We start from the raw sequence: 18111 nt of genomic DNA on the forward strand, positions 1-18111 counted from the left end.
GGGCCAGTCTAGACGCTCTTTTCCGGCTTTTTTAAAAGCCGGAAAAAAGCGGCGGACATTTTTATTTAAATGCCGCGGGGGATATTTAAATCCCCCGCGGATTTCCCTACTACAACTGCTGAAATTTACATGCCCCTTCCGGAAAAGGGGCCAGTGCAGACGTAGCCATGTTGTAATTTGTCCCAATTGCCATTAACCTCAATGTCTCTAACTACTTTCTCGTTCTAATTTTTTTCCAAGATCTTGCATACTACAGATGTCAAACTAGCAGGCCTATAGTTACCCGGGTCGCTTTTTTTCCCTTTCTTAAAAATCGGAACTATATTAGCAATTCTCTAGTCAAATGGTGCAACCCCTGAGTTTAGAGATTTATTAAAAAAATTTGCTAATGGACTTGCAGTTTCAGGTGCCAGTTCTTTTAATATTCTTGGATGAAGATTATCTGGGCCCCCTGATTTACTCCCATTGAGCTGTTCAAGTTTGGCTTTTACCTCGGATATGGCAATATCTACCTCCATATCCTTAGTCCCATTTGTTATGTTACCATTATCCCTAAGCTCTTCATTAGCCTCATTAAAGACTGAAGCAAAGTATTTGTTTAGATATTGGGCCATTCCTAGATTATCCTTAACCTCCACTCCATCCTTAGTAATTAGCGGTCGTACTTCTTAAAGTTAGCCCTTTTGAAATCAAAAACCCTAGTCTCAGATTTATTTTTGTTTACCCTTCCATTTAATTTGAACTGAATTAGCTCGTGATCACTCGAGCCAAGGTTGTCCCCTACGACCATTTCATCTATGAGGTCCTTGCTACTCACCAAAACCAAATCTAAAATAGCATCCCCCTTGTTGGTTCAGCAACTACTTGATGAAGGAATTCATCAGCTATCACATCTAGGAAAATCTGAGCCCTATTATTATTACTAGCACTTGTTCTCCAGTCTATATCTGGAAAGTTGAAATCTCCCATGATTACACAGTTTCCATGAGCATTTACTTCATTAAAAACATTAAAGAGGTCTCTATCCATATCCAAATTGGATCCTGGTGGTCTATAACACACCCCAAGCACTATCCCAGGGGAGGATCTGATAGTTTTCTTTCCCAGTGTGATTTTTTCCCAAACAGACTCTGTCTTCTCCATTCCATCACTTTTTATTTCTTTACAATCTACCTCATCTTTAATATACAATGCGACTCCACCACCTTTACCCTTATTTCTGTCTTTCCTAAACAGCACATACCCTTCAATACCTGTACTCCAGTCATGCCTAGTATTCCACCATGTTTCTGTTATTCCTATAATATCTGGTTTCACTTCCTGGACCAATCTGTTCAACTCTTGTATTTAGCAATGACACTTTGAGTATTGACATGTATGTCTACACTACACAGCTTTTAGCAACAAGTCAGTGAGTGCACTTTTGCAAGCTAAATACTTCTGACCTCCATGAGTGGCTCTCGCGTCAGCCAGCACAGCCTGCCGACAAAGCAACATTCACACTAGTGCTTGCTGCAGCAAAACTGTGTCATTTTGAGGGAGGAGGTTAAGCACCCGTGAACAATAAAAGTTTTGTCCAGCTATTGCCAGTATAGACACAAGCTTTGTGTTAGGTTCTATCTATACTGACAGTGCAATGATAAAACTTCCCCTAAAAGACAAAAATTTTGCCATGGCAAGTGGCAGCGCTCTTCTGCCTACAATGTGAATGCTGCTCATTCGGGGTGTAAGTATTTTATCTGCAAAACAGCCAACAAACAGTGGCTACACTGCTTGATTTTTAGCAGCTTGGCCATGATGCTAAAAGCTGTGTAGTATACACAAAGCCTTAGTTTCCCAGACAAGAGATTGAAAGCTTGTTTCTTGCATCAAGAGAAGTTGGTCCAGTGAGAGATGTTACCTAATGTACCTTGTCTAGCTAGAAAGACATAGGGGGACAATTGAAATTTTGCCATGCCCAGAAGCTACCTCTGGCCTCATCATTCAGGAGGATCTTTTTTCATCCACACTTGCATCAGTGTAACTCCCTGAAAGATTTTCTTGACAAATTATTATTACAAGTCAAAAGTTCAAGAGGTAAAATTAACATGTCTTCATAGTGATCTATATGAAATTTGATATGATACTACTCCAGCTGCAAAATGTTCCATGTTGCTGAAAAAGACATATTGTTTTTATATTCCAAACTCCTGAGCACCTGAGTCAACAGTTTTGCTACTCATTTAAAAATAACCAGAAGAAAAATGTTTCTGTTTCCCCCAAACTATTTCCCCCCAAAATACACTAATCCAAGGCTTAGGAAGGGCAATATTAATTCTGGCACTTCTGTCAGGTTTGAGGTCTGATATTCTGCGATCCCTTAAGGTTACAGGGAAGCTTTGCATTATTAGTTAAAGGGAAGATGCTCAGCTTTGCAAAGAGTAAACCTAGCATTTATTTCTATTTTCAGTAGGCTGTGTGTGTATTTTAGAGCACTTTTCAAGGTTTTCAAAATAGATTAATTTTCTCTTTTCTCAAAGAACAGTGCAGATGGTCACGTGGAACCTGAGGCAGACTGGCTTTATGAGTGGAGGAATATGAAACAACTTAAAAATCTCTAACATTTTTTTTTCTAAACATGAGTGGTGGTTACTGCTGATATGCAATGTGGTATCACATTTGTATGCATTGTTATTTGGGATAATCTGAAAAAATCATTTGGGGCTTTACTCCTGTGGACAATACAGCCATTTCAAACTCATCCCAGGTAAACCTCCCAAGTTAATACATATTTGCTATGGAGGCTGAGTTGGGGGAGGGCGGGCGGAGAGGGGGGAATTCCACTGACGTCAGTGGACTTTGGATCAAACCCCTTATGCATAGTGGAATAACTTTATCCCTGGGGTAACAACACTGATGTTAGAAGTGGAGTGTATGTCTGTGCAATTATACTAGAGATAAATATGGGCCAAATACTATGCATGTATTGTCCTCGGCTCATGCAGGGAGATGTCTGAAAAATCAATTTTTCACATGCACTAGTCCTTGGATGCCCGTATAACAAGTACACAGCATGGTTTTTTATTTGGAGACAAATCAAGTCTGATTGATGAAAACATGCAATCCTTCTGTTTCAAGATTAAAAGATTAATTCAGGCTTATTATTCAAATATTTTAATAACATTATGGAGCACTAGTACTTAACACTCACTCTTTTCATCTTCAAATTATTTTTCAAACATTAACTTTTTTATTTTTCTCCCTAGGCAATGGATACTTGTATAAGTTAGTATGTATATGCATACCCAGTGGCTGTGTCTACACTGGCATGAATTTCCGGAACTGCTTAAAACGGAATACTATTCCGTTTTCAGTTTTTCCGGAAATGGAGCGTCTACATTGGCAGGCTGCTTTTCCGGAAAAGCCCTTTTTCCGGAAAAGCGTCTGTGGCCAATGTAGACACGCTTTTCCGGAAAAGAGCCCTGATCGCCATTTTCGCGATCGGGGTTTTTTTCCGGAAAAGACTACTGGGCTGTCTACACTGGCCCTTTTCCGGAACAGTGTTCCGGAATAAGGACTTATGCCCGAGTGGGAGCAGAATAGTTTTTCCGGAATAGCGGCTGATTTTGTACAGTAGAGCATCGTTGCTTTTCCGGAAATTCAAGGGCCAGTGTAGACAGCTTGCAGCTTATTCTGGAAAAGCGGCTGATTTTCCGGAATAAGTGGCCCAGTGTAGACACAGCCAGTATGTATTCAGATAAAACATCTCAATATTTTACTAGAAGCATACATTATTTTGTTCAGCTATGAAATTCAGATTCAAGCCCAAGAAAAAAACCCCATAGATGATGTAGTTGTAAAGCCTCAGCTAACCCTATCATAATGATCAAATTAGGTATGTCTATATTTCTAATTAGGTACTTCTACATTTTCTGTTATTTCCAGATCTTTTCATGTGATTCATACAATTTAAATTAATATCAAGTCATACGGCTTGCAAATTATTGTAAACTATTAATTCAGTCATGAGGACTATAAGCATTATATTATAGTGTTTAGAGTAGAAGGCATGGGGCTTGATCCAGGAATCATAGAAGTCCAAGGGAGTCAGAGGACGGATGGTCCTGTGGTTAATGCATTCGTTTGGGACAGTAGAGGATCAGACTGTTCCCTGCTGTGGAACAGACTTCCTGTGTGACCTTGGCAAGTCACATTGGCCCAGATCCTCAAGTGTATGTAGACACCTAACTAAAGTGATTTCAATGGCAGTTAAGTAGACCTTGGGAGAGAGAATTCCTGTGTTCTAGTCCCAGCTATTGCTCAGGCAAAAAGCTTAATCATTCCCTATCTCATTTTACCCATCTACAAAACGGGTATTGCAACAACACATAGCTATACCAAAGAGGTGTCACAACATTTGAACTGACTGATGCTATAAGTATGAACCTGCACTATTCATATGCAATATGAGGTGCAGTAGTTGACACAAAAATGTCATTATTTGTTTCTCCCTGTGCACACTCAAGTTCCATTGCCCTCGCTGGAAGCTCCAAGTGCATAAGCAGAGAGTAGATGTATCTGTAACTGAGAAATTACACACATTTGAAGCTATATCTATACTGCAGCCAGGAAGTGTATTTCCCAGCTCATGAAGACCTACACACACCAGCTTCAGGCGACCTAGCAACTATAATTATCAGTGTGGCTGCAGGGGCATAAGCTGTGGCTTGGGCTACCCATCCACATATAATCCCATCTACAATTCTAGGTACTTGGGAGTCTAGGTGGAGCCACTGTGGCCACACTGCTATTTGTAACACGATAGCTCATGCAGAACAAGGGCATCTATGTCCACCCAAACTGGGAATTATAATCCCAGCTGCATTACAGACATATCTTTAATTGTGCAGAAGTATGTGGTTTGTTTAAATCTGGGAGAAAACTCTTAAATTACACACTAGTACACTTTAAAAAAAACATGCAGTCCTGTGGCACCTTTGAGACTAAAAACATAGCATATTTGGTAGACAGGATGGACTTTTTAAATGTGGATAATAGCTTAAGCAATTAACCATATTCTACTTATGGAGACAAACTTTGTAGCAGATATTTATATGTTAGAAGAGCATCTGGCCCTTTGCAAGCCAATATCAACATGGGTAGGCGACAGCTGATTAACATAGGAAAAATCTGAAATTTTGTGGGAAAATTGTAATGTGGTATGCAAGTTGTCAAAAATGCAATTGACAGCAAGACTGATGGCTCAATTTGCTGCTGTTTACATAAGATCTTTACAAGTGGCCTCCAAAGGACGAGCTAGAGAACTTGTCCAGGAGGCCCCCGACTTGTGACGCGATCCGTTCCTGGATCGCAAGCCGGAGGTGTCGTAACTCAAGCTCTCATTTACAATAGGCGCCATGTGCAGGCGCCAAATGCAGGCCAAGGACGTAAGTCAGGGGTTTCCGGCCCCTTCCACACTTACAAAAATGGTTGTAAGTGCGGGGGGTTGGAGCTCAGGCAGTTGCATGTTGGGGGCCTCCTATATTTAGTGGGCAGCTCAACAACACACAAATTGTGGCTCCTGGTTTGATGTTCATTGACTTCTTAGCAGTTAAGTTATGGGGGAGGGGAGGAAATGGTACAATGGCTTAAACCAGAGTTCTCCAACCTTTTTATGTCCAAGATCACTTTTTAAAAATCAGGGCAACCCAGGATCTACCCCATGTCCTCCCTGAGGCCCCACCCACTCCATTCACCCCTCTCTCCATCACTTGCTTTCCCTCATCCTCACTTTCATTGGTCTGGGACAGGGGATGTGGGCCCTGGGCCAGGATTTGGGAGCAAGTTGTGAGAGGGAATTTGGGTGCAGGAGTAGATGCAGGGTGCTGTCTCTGGGAGGGGGCTCCAGGCTGGGCAGAGTGTTGAGGTGAGGTGGGAGTATGGGATGCTGAGCAAGCTCCAAGGCCAATGAGAAAACCGCTGAATGCTTCCCACAAGGGCTTTGCTTCTCTCCCCCCCCCCCCCCCAGCACCCGCTAGTGTGCAGGAACGGCTGCCTCCCAGGCTGGTGGCCCAAAGGAAAAACCTGCGTGGTTGGGTGCGTCACGGGGCTTGGTGGAGTTTGCTTGACTACAAGCTCTGTAATGGGACGGTCTAGGCTGTTGTCTAGCAAAAACTGAGGAGTATGTTGGTGAGAGGCAACAGAAGACAGAGCCGCCACAGCATAGGGAAGGGGCAGCTGTAACCCACAGGTAATGGGGCAGAAGGTGGCACTTCTAGTGCCCAAGGAGGTCAGCTTGGACATGGCTGTCTGGCCCCTCATTTGCTCTGCATGGTCACTGCAACGGCCCTTCTCCCTGCTGGAGAAACATGAACAGCTCTGACATTGCTTTGTGATCACTAGAGGCCCAGTGCTGTTCTCTCCTGGCCTCCCGGTTTGTCATGCTGGAGAATGTTCACAGCAGGGATGTTAATATGTTCACAGCAGGAATGTCAATGCATTTTGCATCGATTGGTCGATAGGGCACCTCCACCTTTGAAGTGTAACAACCACCCTAGGGCTGTTGCTATACTTCAAAGGGAAAAGTGCAGCGTGGAGCCCGGGGTCAGCTGGGCACTCCCTCGCTGACCCCAGGCTCCATGTGACACTAACACTTTGAAACGCTGCGGGGACCCCAGAGTAAGGCACCTCGCAATGTTTCAAAGTGGCAGCACTGCACAGAGCCTGGGGTCAGTGGGGGAGGTCATAGCTGATCCCAGGCTCCACCCTACGCTGCTGCTTTGAAACACTGCGTGCAGCCTGGGGACACCCCAGATGGCCCCGGGCTCCATGCGGTGATGCTGATTTGAAGTACCCTGTACTATTCCTCCCCTTGCTGCCTCTTTCTGATAGAGGCAGCAAGGGGGTGGGCAAGAGCGACTAGCTGATGGCTATCCGATAAACATTTGATTATCAGATAGTTGTCTAATTGTTCACATCCCCTAGTTCAGAGTATGGATGCTGCTTACTGGGTAATGGTTAACCAGCTCCCCAGGGAGCAGGAAATGGGAAGCCAGGCTTCTAAGGAAGAGGAAGGAGATGATGAAGAGCAGGTGAGGCAAGCACTGGACCTGGAAGGAAAGCAGGGATCATCTAGAACAGGACAGATATGGGGTTGGGACTGGAAGGAGGTCAATGTTCAGTTTGACATTAGAGCTTATTTTACTGACATATGCCAATAAAATGCTGATTGTGACAGTCCCACAGTCAGTTCACCATTGCATAGGCACATGCACATAGCTGTCCAGGTAATAGCCATTCCTGTCCCACACACCACATCACAGGAGATAACTGGATTTTCTTCAGGAAGGCACAGGCACTTTTCTTCCCCCTCTGAAGTTGGTGCAGCCTTGTCTCTGGTATTTCTTCCCACTCCCACCTGCTGCTGCAGCTTGGAAGCCTGCAAGGTTGTGTGGGATTCCCCCTATGTAGTCTCTTCTGGTTGGCTTTGGAAAGGAAGCACCGGAACCCATTGGGCATTGTTGTAACTTGTTTTGTGCTGCAGACAGCTCCTGCCCAGGTCAGTTTTCTTTCATGATCAGAGGAGCAATTCAAACCACTGAGCCCAGCCGACACCCCCCTCAACACCTCCCTGTCCCTTTAAGTATTTTTCAACACCCCACTCCCCCTTCCTTTGACCCTATTTCTTTGGCAGGCCCCCACTTGCTCTGGCCCAGGTCCTCACAAACCCCTAATTTGCTTTTACCCAAGAGCCCAAGAGAGAAGAGGAAGGGAGAAGTGGAGGAGAGGAACTGGATAGTGTAGCCCAATTTGATGGTGCTTAGGACCCAGATGTCAGTTGTAACTGTAATTGAATCTCAAATGTCATAAAAGCAAGCCATCCTGTCCTTGAATAGTCAGGGTAAAGAGGAGGATGACTGGGACCACTGTTATGGACCAAGAAATCAAAATAGACACTTGAAGGACAACGGGGGAGGGCATGTGGACTTTCTGAATCCTGGACCCACCTTCTTTCGGTGGGGCCTCTGCCCCCTTTTGAGGAAGCCCTACTGCCTTGGGAAAGCAACAGGCTGCCAAAAGAGGCATTGTGGATCTCAGTTCATCTGTTGTTGACCATCATAGTGGCCCTTGGCCATGACAGTGCACACACCCTTATGGAACATAAGATAGCCCTGGGATCTCTGAAGGAGTAGACCTGTCAAAGAAAAGCATCCAGCCATTGAAGGGCAGATCCTCTACAGCAGGGCTACTCAACATGTGGCCTGTGGGCCGCATGCAGCCTGTATGTTTGCAGCCCATGGTGCAGTTTGGGTTTACCCAGGGCTCAACAAGTGGCCCACAGGTGGGATCCTTTGAATGTGGTCTCCACTGGAAACATGCTCCACAACAGCGAAGCATCTCCCAGGAGGGGCCAGCATCAAAAGACACAAGCGGACAGGCTGGCTGGAACAGATGGGTAGAGTGTCAGCATTTCTAGCCCCCAGGGAGGAGGTGCTAGGAGCACCGGGGCATTGTGGGAAGTGCTTTGTATTTATGCCCATCAGTGTGAAAGAAGCTATTTGTATGTACATGCAACCACACTTAAGCTGTGGCCCTTGGCACGTGCTGTGAGTGTCATTGTGGTTTCTGGGCTTCCACAGTTGAACAGCCCTGCTCTACAGCGTGCTGCACACTGGAAGCAATGCCTGAATTCTGCAGCCAGGACTTCCTTTTAATAGTGACCATGGAAGTCTTAGCTCTTGCTGAAGTGTCCATGACATCCAGTGTGGACTTGCTGTGACATCTTTTCCACCAAGCAGCCTGCGGAAGCATCAGGCAGTCTGTCTGCAAATTTAGGCAGACTAGCTCAATTTATAAAGTTGTATTTGGACATCATCTGCTGGTTCACAATCTCTACTTGCAGGGAGGAAATGGGGTTCTCTTTTTCTACTCCTAAAGTCCTTTGGAGTGGACTTTAATCTACACTGCTGGGCTCTATCATTCATGGCAGTTACTTCCAGAGAATATAGGACCTGTGGGGAATAAAAGCCCTCTATTGTCTGCACCAGGACTAAACTTTTCTCCATGGTACTGAAGCTAGCATGCGCCAAATAACCTACTTTGCAGGCTCTACGGAAACATAATTAATAAGAAGGGCCACTTTCCCAGGAGCAGACTGCTATAGGATATCCAACGATTTATCAGAGTTCTGCTGCAGGAACTCTGCTTGAATGTCCAGTGCAGCCATGGAGATGATTAGGCAGGGTAAGGATAGGATAAGGCTAAGACATTGGTGGCCAGTAGGCGCTAGGTCAGGGCTGCCTATTCTGAGTGAGTTGAGTGCCAGTCCTGATACCCATTGTGCTCCATAAACAGCTCCAGTTGAGAGTCAGATAGTGGAGAGTAGGAGGAGGAAGATCCCTGGATTTACCCAAAGGAGTTTTGAGTTTATGGGGATAATGGTAGAACCAGTTTTGGAGGGGGTAAGTAATGTTGGACTCATCCATCATCCAAAAGGAGGGTGGGACTGGCTCTGACCCTGGAAATGGCACCATCAGCACTAAGTACACCTCCATTGTTCCCACTGGTGGAAATGGCATTAACCCTAAAGTGTATGTATGTGTCAGTGGTGCCCAATGCAATGGTGCTGAGGCAGTCCTGTGCACGAAGCCCAGTACCAGCTCAGCCTCCACTAATGCAGATGAACTCTGGGGTGTGGTGCTGACAGATCCAAAGGTCCAGTGGACAGTCCAGCCAATGAGGCTATAAATAACAGTGTTGGCAAAGTCCTGGACCAAGGGAGAGGCTGGGCTGGAAAGGCAAAGGAGGTCCATTGCTGCTAGCCATTGCTGGCATGACTCCCATCAGTACTAGACTCACTCAGCTGTACCTAGTCAGGAGTCTAGGAAATAATCTCACAATTTTCACTATCATCTAGTGCAAGAACCACATAGAGTTCCAACTCCAACCTGGGTGGCAAGATGGAAATGGGCAGGGGGGGGTCAGGACAGTGCTGCCTCACATAGCCAGGGGAAGGGATATGGCCATGAGGCACAAGTACCTTCTCCCTTTTGACACCACTATGAAAATTTCTCTAGCTTTGATGTGCTGGGTGCGCACACACAAATAAATACATAGCGGCATCTCCTCAAAACTGTAGTTTGCCCCTACAATATCCATATAATGAATTAGCAGCATGCTGTAGCTTACTGGCTTGCTAAACACCACCTCATCATGTAGACAAGCAGTGAGCATGCAAGCGGAGCACAGTCCTTGCAGAAATGCTGTATTGTTAATTTGGTGGTATAGTTTTCTTTCAGGAAGCTGAGACAAAGCAAGAAGTTTACTCTGTTTAATCTCCAACTAGAGTAAATTCTTTGGGAAGAGTTGCTTCTTAGGAACTGGGAACTGGGTAAAGTTTGGATAGAGATTTCTGAAAAAGAAATCTACTTACGTGCTCTTTGTGACCATCTCTGGCCATAAAACAGTGCATGAAGTACAAACAATTCCAAACAATCCCAACCAGACTCCATAGCACTGATTCCTCCCACAATGGGAGTGGACTTGAAGGGCCCCAAAATCTGCTGCTGCTCCAGAGTGGCAACAATCTAAAATAAAAAACGTAATGAGTGATAAATGCATTTTAAAATGGAAATGTGGTTAGAACTTTATCAAGAGTCCTTCCTTCATGAAGTATCTCTTGCAGAATTCAAAGGTTATGTTAAGAACTGCTAGACATCTCCTGATTCATCTCCTGATTTACCTCAAGTTAAAAATAAAAATGTTTGACTATAGTGACATTTCAGTAAATGCAAACTTCAGACACTTGCCTTACAACACTGCATATTTCAATGGAAAGTTTCCTCAAGGAAAAAAGTATGTTACACAGAAAGATGAAGCATTTTGCATGTCCAGATCAAAAAAGAAGGCCAGGCACAAGAAACCCTGCGGAAGTGTACGAAAAGTCAATCTTTGGTTCCAAAAAGCTTTTCATATTTAAAAAACCAGAAACATTTCCCATGTAGTTAATCTTACCATGACATCCATTCCAAAAAGAAGCCTCTTGGCATGTTCTGCTTGTGTCACATCCTCTGCCTGTAATCTCAGGCCCATGGCGGTCATCAGAGATCCCAAACTGCATAGAGTATCCGTGTCCAGACACACAGCCTACCCATAAGGCTTAAGGTGGTATTTTTGTTTAAGTTACCCTTAAACCATGTAACTTAACTTGCCAGCCTCACCTCTTCCCCCACTACTACTCTGGTTTGTGTCTTCTTCCAACCATATCCTGTGTTTGGAATGTTCTCCGTGTCACAGAACGCCAAGAATCCATGGTCACTTCATTCCTATACCCCCACCCCCCAAAAATCACCTGTTCTGTGGAGCCTTAAAACTAATATCAGTGCCACCATCCTTAGCTCAGTTTATAAAAGTAGCTCCAAGATGCCTTGCTCAGACTATTAAGATGTTTACCTGATTTTTGCCTTTTGGGATGTTTTTTCCTGGGGCCAGGGGAGCCATGTCTGTGTTTTGTACAGATCAAATACAGGCAGTCCCCGGGTTACGTACAAGATAGGGACTGTAGGTTTGTTCTTAAGTTGAATTTGTATGTAAGTCGGAACTGGTACATATTGTAGGGGAAACTCTAGCCAAACGTTTTTTTTAGTTTTGGATAGCATAGGGAAAGGTTAACTCCCCTCTAATGTTTGTTTTGCTGTCTGTTCCCCTGTTCAGAAGATTTCACATCTATTTCTGTCCCTGTGACAAACTCAGGACTAAAGGAGTAACTCATCAAATACCAAACAGCTCTGCACCATGCTTTGAGCTAATAGCTTTATTTCCACACACCACCCAGGGTTCTAGGAGGAGGGTCCTTTTTTTGCTAACACAATGAGGCCAGCACTTTGTTTGTTTTGGTGGAGTCTTTGTTTGCCCAGGGAGCCCAGCATGTATAGGGGGAGGAGGGGCGGAGAGGCTGCTTTTGTCTGCTGTTCGGCAGCCTGTTGCTCAGGGGAGGGGGCAGCCTGTTGCTGGCAGGGGGGAGGGGGGAGGCGTGCAGGATGCGAGGCCGCGGGGGGGGGGGGGGGCAGCGGGCGTGGGGAGGCACTTTTCCTCTGCCCGGCAGCTCTGCGGGATCCCTGTCCCTGTGGCCAGCTGCTGCAGGCAGAGGCCAGTTGGAGCCGGCTGAAGAGGAGGAGGAGGTGGATTCTAGGACCCAGGTGAGCGAGCCCCGGGGAAGCTGCTGCGCTCCGGGAGCCAGGCATGTATAGAGGGGAGGAGGGGCGGAGAGGCTGCTTTTGTCTGTTCGGCAGCCTGTTGCTCAGGGGAGGGGGCAGCCTGTTGCTGGCAGGGGGGTGGGGGGGGGCAGCGGGCGTGGGGAGGCACTTTTCCTCTGCCCGGCAGCTCTGCGGGACCCCAGTCAGAGCCGGCCCGAGGAGGAGGAGGATCCTAGGACCCAGGTGAGCGAGCCCCGGGAATGCTGCTGCGCATGTGTGGGAGTTGCCTCACCCCGTTCGTATCTAGGGATCCGACGTAAGTCGGGGACTGCCTGTACACAGTTGTTGCTTAGCTAGGACTTAAGAAGGAAGTGCCAAAAGCGTCCTGAAACCAACTAAACACTTTCTTATACCAGTCTATTAACCTAGGAGATGCTAATTGATGAACACTAGTAAAACATTCTAAAATAAAATAGAGATTACATAGTAGTCTTACAAGTAGAAAGGAGAGAGTTTTATCTGTGGGGCAGAAGGAATTAAGAAGAGCAAGTGTGAATCAATGAGTGGAGTAATGGGGTGGTTGGTATCTTTATAATCCCACAAACAAAAAAAGCACACCACAGCCCTGCAGAATGCAGGCAGATAGTGTTCTTTCTTTCCTATCTACATGCTGCAATAATCCTAACACTCTTCGGATCCCATTTTTGAGCTTGTCAAGTAGACACTTCTGGTCACAAACTATGTACGAGTTTGGAAAAGACCTGTAAGAACCAGACTGGAACCAGTACTTAGGGTGATCAGATGTCCTGATGTTATTGGGACAGTCCTAATATTAGGGGCTTTGTTTTTTATAGGATCCTATTTTATCCCTGCTCCTCTGGTCCTGATTTCACAAACTTGCTATATGGTCATCCTACCAGTACTGAAGACAAAAGCTTAAAGTTGGTTGCCAAAGGTACTAATAGACTAACCCACTAGAGTCACTACATATTCCCCGATTAGATAATTATGCTTGAACCGATAAATAAGATAAATTGAGATTTCACAAAATATTTTAATTAGTTTTATTTTGTAGAATACACACATTTCTATTTACAGATATACAAGTCATAAGAACAATATAAAAACAAAATTTATGTACAAATATTCAAAATACAAATTCTCATTCTGTAGTAAGTTTACAATTTGCCACCGTATTTTATTAACCTACATTTTTCTACACATTTACTCTTCAAGATTCAGTTTCTGAAAGGTTACATAGGGCCTATCCTTTCCTCTTATTGAGTCTACTTTATCAGTGAAATTCTCCAATAAGGAGTAATGAAAGTTATTCAGCATGAGAAAGCACTTTGCATGTTATAGAAATAAGGTTATATTGTAAACACATGTAATCAGAAGCCAGGAAAAAGTTATATTAACAGCCTTGACTCCTGAAACATTTGTAATATAAGTTATTAAGACAAGCTGCTCAATTTAATAATTTGCTATCTTCTAGCTATTCTTTTATAATATGCAGAAACTCAGATATTGGATAGTTCTGCTTGGTATTAATTTACTTTTACTCTAAATTGATTTAAAAGTTTAGTCAAAAATATTTTACTTACATATATTTACACACACCCACACCCACCCACAAGTAATTGCTTGGAGACCCTCTAACATGATGAAGTGCCCCTTAGGGAGACTAAAGTGGGTGCACCTAGACACTTATAGTTAGATGACGTGAAAATGCAGATGTCATATTACAAAGCCTGGTTCAAAAACTATACTGCAAATAAAATGCCTAAAACTTATAATAAAATTCCATGTTTACATAAAAATATGGATTATAAAAAATTAGCCAAACTGACCCAAATTTTGAATAAAAAGAATTATACTAAAAAAAGACCAATTTTGCAACTGCATATGAATTTCATAAATGAAAATGGCCTCTCCTATACAGAGAATGACACATTTAAGTTGCATTTCTTTAACAGTCAAAAAGATCAACAGCTATCTAACTTTATTTAGGGAGAAATACAATAGGTTCATTCATCCTCCATTCCTTTTAGATCAAGGCTGGGCAAAGGGGCCTCCATGGGCTGGATCCGGCCTGCCAAGTGGGCAGATTTGACCCACGGATGCCCTGCCACTGCCCCGCCCCCAGGTCTTGATTGGCCTGGGGGCAGGAGGAGCATACAAAGTCTCTCGCTCCCTACCCCGGTCCTGCATGTGCTCCTTGCAGGGTGGGGGCAGGGGCAGCTTTGTGTGCTCTTCCCACCCCCAGGCCTTGATTGGCCTGGGGGCGGGGGCAGTTCACGAGGTCTCCTCCTGCCCTGAAAGGGGGCGGGTGCCTAGAGGGAACTGCCAGCTGTTCTGAACAGCTGGCAGTTCTCTCTAGGCAGGGGGAGGGCAGTGGCAAAGACTTCACATGCTACCCCACCCCCAGGCCAATCTGTCTTGGCCCCGCCCCTTTCAGGGCCCAGGGTCACTTCAAAAATTAGTGAGGTGGCCTCCTGTCAAGTTATTGCCCACCCCCATTTTAGACACATGCTTTATGCACGAGTAATCCTATTGAACACAACCAATCAACTCATGTGCATAAAGTTATGCACATGAGCAAGCAATTGAGGCATCAGGGCCAGAGTCTATCCCTACAATAAAAAAAAAAAGAGAAAAATTGAATGCACTCTAAGGCATGTCACTGCTACATACATCTTCACATAACTAGGATGTAATAATAAAGAGAAAAAATATATAAAAACATTAAGGCTACACAGCCACTAAGAATTCTCTATTTTTAAAAAGAACTATAACTTCTATCCCACTGTTAGAAAAAAACACACAGTTAAACCATACTGTTGACAGAGTATTTTCAAGTTTGAAAATAAGTGCAAGAAAAACTCTCATGTATTCAGAATAATTCTTTGTCGCAGAGGGTAGCATTTTAACTGTGGTGAATCTGTGGTTCTCTTTCTTTTCAGGATTATATTAGAAGTTTTATTGGAAGAGGTTTCTGCTGGTTTGACTTTCATTTGTGTTCTAAAGCTTTGGATTTTATTTTCTTCCTTGGCCTTACAGCCAGCAAAGACTTCCTGGCGAAGCTTGCATAGTTCCAAGTTGGGCTGCAAAGTTAACGTTTGGGAAAATCCATCTGCTCTTTCTATCAATGCTGGTAGGGACTACAAAATAAAAGAAAAACCCAAAAACAAATCTCCAATCTCAAGTCACATAATTAAACTAGTATTATTTATTTAATTATGGGTAGAAACAACATGTTAACTGGAATTTGACATCCATAAAAACCTCACCTAATAAAATTGTAATACCAAAAAGATTGTAAGTGACCAACATTGACCAATAATAGCAAGAGTCTTCATTAGCAGCTCATGTAAGAGCATTTCAGTGCAAGTTTTAAGACTAAACAGAAGAATATATGAACAGTTTATCAAGAATAAGTAAATATTACATCTCATTTCAAATTTCTTACCAAAAAGGATAAGCCATTTATTATATAGAGGTAGTACCATTTTTCTAAAATGAGGGTTTAATTTTCCAAACACTGCAGGTACACAAATCTTGAAATCTTTATAGCACTGTGAAAATTACAAAAATACTTCTACAGCTCTTTCACGGAGTCTTAAAGGAAACTTAGTCCAAAGCAAGCATTTGACTCCAAGTATGTCTGATAAAACAGAGTCTCAGTAATTTTACAAATACAGATGGCAAATTTCTGTATAAAAATATTTTGGCTAGTTAAAATTTCTACTCTTCTCAGTTTTAGACCCTTAATGGAAAACATGTTAAATGTTATGTGACAAAAAAACCCACAATGAAAGATTTCCTCCCAATAGGAAAAAAAGAGGTCTTACCTTCATTGCATCACTAATCTGCTTGGATGTGACTCCTGTTACCTGCTTCAGATTTGCCATGTGAGACGCTGTGAAGAAACACTAACATCAAAAATGCTGTATTTCCCCAGAATTACGAAGGGACAAAAAACCCTATTAAAAAGAGATGGCCAGGGAAACTATAAAGATATTTAAAAAATTATTAGATATCTGCTTTGTTGCTTTCTAAAACAATTTATGATTCAGTATTTTATACAATAGGAAACTAAAAGAATAAACTGCTTCATACATTTAGTGATCCCATTAATAATAGTTTGATAGATCATACATTAGCTGGGGGGGGAGGGGAGGGGGAGGGAGACATCTCAGGTTTCTCCATGGTTCCCATCACTTAAAGACTGGGGCAATATATCAAGCCAGAACTGCCTAATGTCATGTTGTACTACCTATTTTTCTCATTTAGTGTTTATAGAAGAATACAGTATCCACATTCAAAGGGTTGCCACAAGCCAGTCACAGCTTTACTTGCTTTGTAAAAATATACAATTGTTCACAAGTAATCTCCCCACTGACATCAATCCCACAAGTAGTTATTTATATACATTTGCAGATGTTGTAAATTGAACTAACTGAAGATTGTAGGATCGTCGAACATGAGCATACAAAAAGAGAAATATTTTGTTTACTATTCTTCATACTCATTACTTTTATCTGTTCACTTTTTATGCTACTTCATGAGAAATAACCAAAACACACCATGTTGTGAGATAGAAATGTAGCCGTGTTAGTCTGGTGTAGCTGAAACAAAATACAGGACTCTGTAGCACTTTAAAGACTAACAAGATGGTTTATTAGGTGATGAGCTTTCGTGGGCCAGATCCCTTCCTCAGATCCAATAGTGGAAGAAAATTGTCACAACCATATATACCAAAGGATACAATTAAAAAAATGAACACACATGTTCCTTTGGTATATATGGTTGAGACAATTTTCTTCCACTATCGGATCTGAGGAAGTGGGTCTGGCCCATGAAAGCTCATCATCTAATAAACCATCTTGTTAGTCTTTAAAGTGCTACATTGTCCTGTTTTTTGTTTCATGTTCTGAGAGTCTCCTTGAAAGAAGACTCCTAAACATTTTGAGAGTCCTGACAGGGCTAAAGTAATGGTACATATCTTAGGAATTTTTGATAGATATAAGTAAGTAAATGTGTTCCATATAGTCACAAAGGAACACAAGAGGAACTATTAATTGGTTCTTATTCACCAATACAGATAGTCATCTGTTCACTATATATGCAGCGCATTACTGATTAGCAACTTGTATAAAGTTTGACCTACTACATGAGGAACCTGGCTGGCCCAGCACTCTCTGGTCTGACAACATCCATGGTCCAACATGATTTTAGTTAGCCAGATGTTCACTTATCAGTGTGGCCAAGTTTTCTGCTAGGTTTGCAAATGGGTAACAAGCAGGAACTGGATTGGCCCCCCCACAGGTATGGGGCTATTTCAGCCCTGCAGGCAGGGCTTCAGCCCAGGTGGAGCAGCCCCCAGCCACGGCAGGAAGGGCTGCTCCAGCCCACCTGCCCCCTGTTAATTGGTGGCATCCTTATTTCCTGTGGTCCCTTAAAGTTTGTTACAGCCACCTGGCTTTGAGTACTGTGTGCTGTTAGATAACTCTAATTCACCCCAAATGTCTTTTAAGAACCCACTAAGCAGGGAAAGTGTTGGTAATGCTGCTAGACAATATGGACCTTCCGTGGTTTGGCAAATTCTCTGCTTTGGCAGTGGTCAGGTCCCAAAGATACCGGACGACAGATGTTCACCCTATAACTGAAAATATATTATAGCCTTACATAAATATCTTTAAACTCACATATCACATGGACCTTACTCTTTAAAAACCTAGATGTAGACAGTGATTTACTGATTTCCACGCCTAAAACTATGATTCTCTGTGTCAATATGTTACCATTATTACTTCTAGTAATTTTTGTTGCCTAGCGGCTTCATCAAGGTTCAGACAGGAAAAACAAAATACAAGGTCCCTGCCCCACAGATACTGCAACACAGGAAACAATGACGAACACAGGAAACAATGACAAC

At 43.3% G+C, this 18111-nt stretch overlaps 2 protein-coding genes across 3 annotated transcripts in view; both read right to left on the minus strand.

The window, feature by feature from the left end:
* Window positions 1-12011, minus strand: part of BATF3 (basic leucine zipper ATF-like transcription factor 3) — a 30837-nt gene extending 18826 nt beyond the window's left edge. The window contains exon 1 of the mRNA XM_089777440.1: window positions 10993-12011. Within this exon, the coding sequence (XP_089633566.1) occupies window positions 10993-11079 (87 nt within the window). The 5' untranslated portion in view covers window positions 11080-12011. The remainder of the gene's footprint in view (window positions 1-10992) is intronic.
* Window positions 6774-18111, minus strand: part of NSL1 (NSL1 component of MIS12 kinetochore complex) — a 30527-nt gene continuing 19189 nt past the window's right edge. The window contains exons 5-7 of one of the 2 annotated variants that reach the window (XM_075925166.2): window positions 16025-16092; window positions 10412-10565; window positions 6774-7463 (exon numbers count right to left, since the gene is read on the minus strand). In XM_075925166.2, coding sequence (XP_075781281.2) covers window positions 7225-7463; window positions 10412-10565; window positions 16025-16092 — 461 coding nt within the window. In that variant the 3' untranslated portion in view covers window positions 6774-7224. Of the gene's footprint in view, window positions 7464-10411; window positions 10566-13207; window positions 15335-16024; window positions 16093-18111 lie in introns of those variants that run through there. The other variant, XM_075925167.2, reaches the window with a different exon arrangement.

The sequence above is a fragment of the Pelodiscus sinensis genome, chromosome 3, assembly GCF_052426305.1.
Source record: "Pelodiscus sinensis isolate ZL-2025 chromosome 3, ASM5242630v1, whole genome shotgun sequence".
Taxonomy (NCBI): domain Eukaryota; kingdom Metazoa; phylum Chordata; order Testudines; family Trionychidae; genus Pelodiscus; species Pelodiscus sinensis.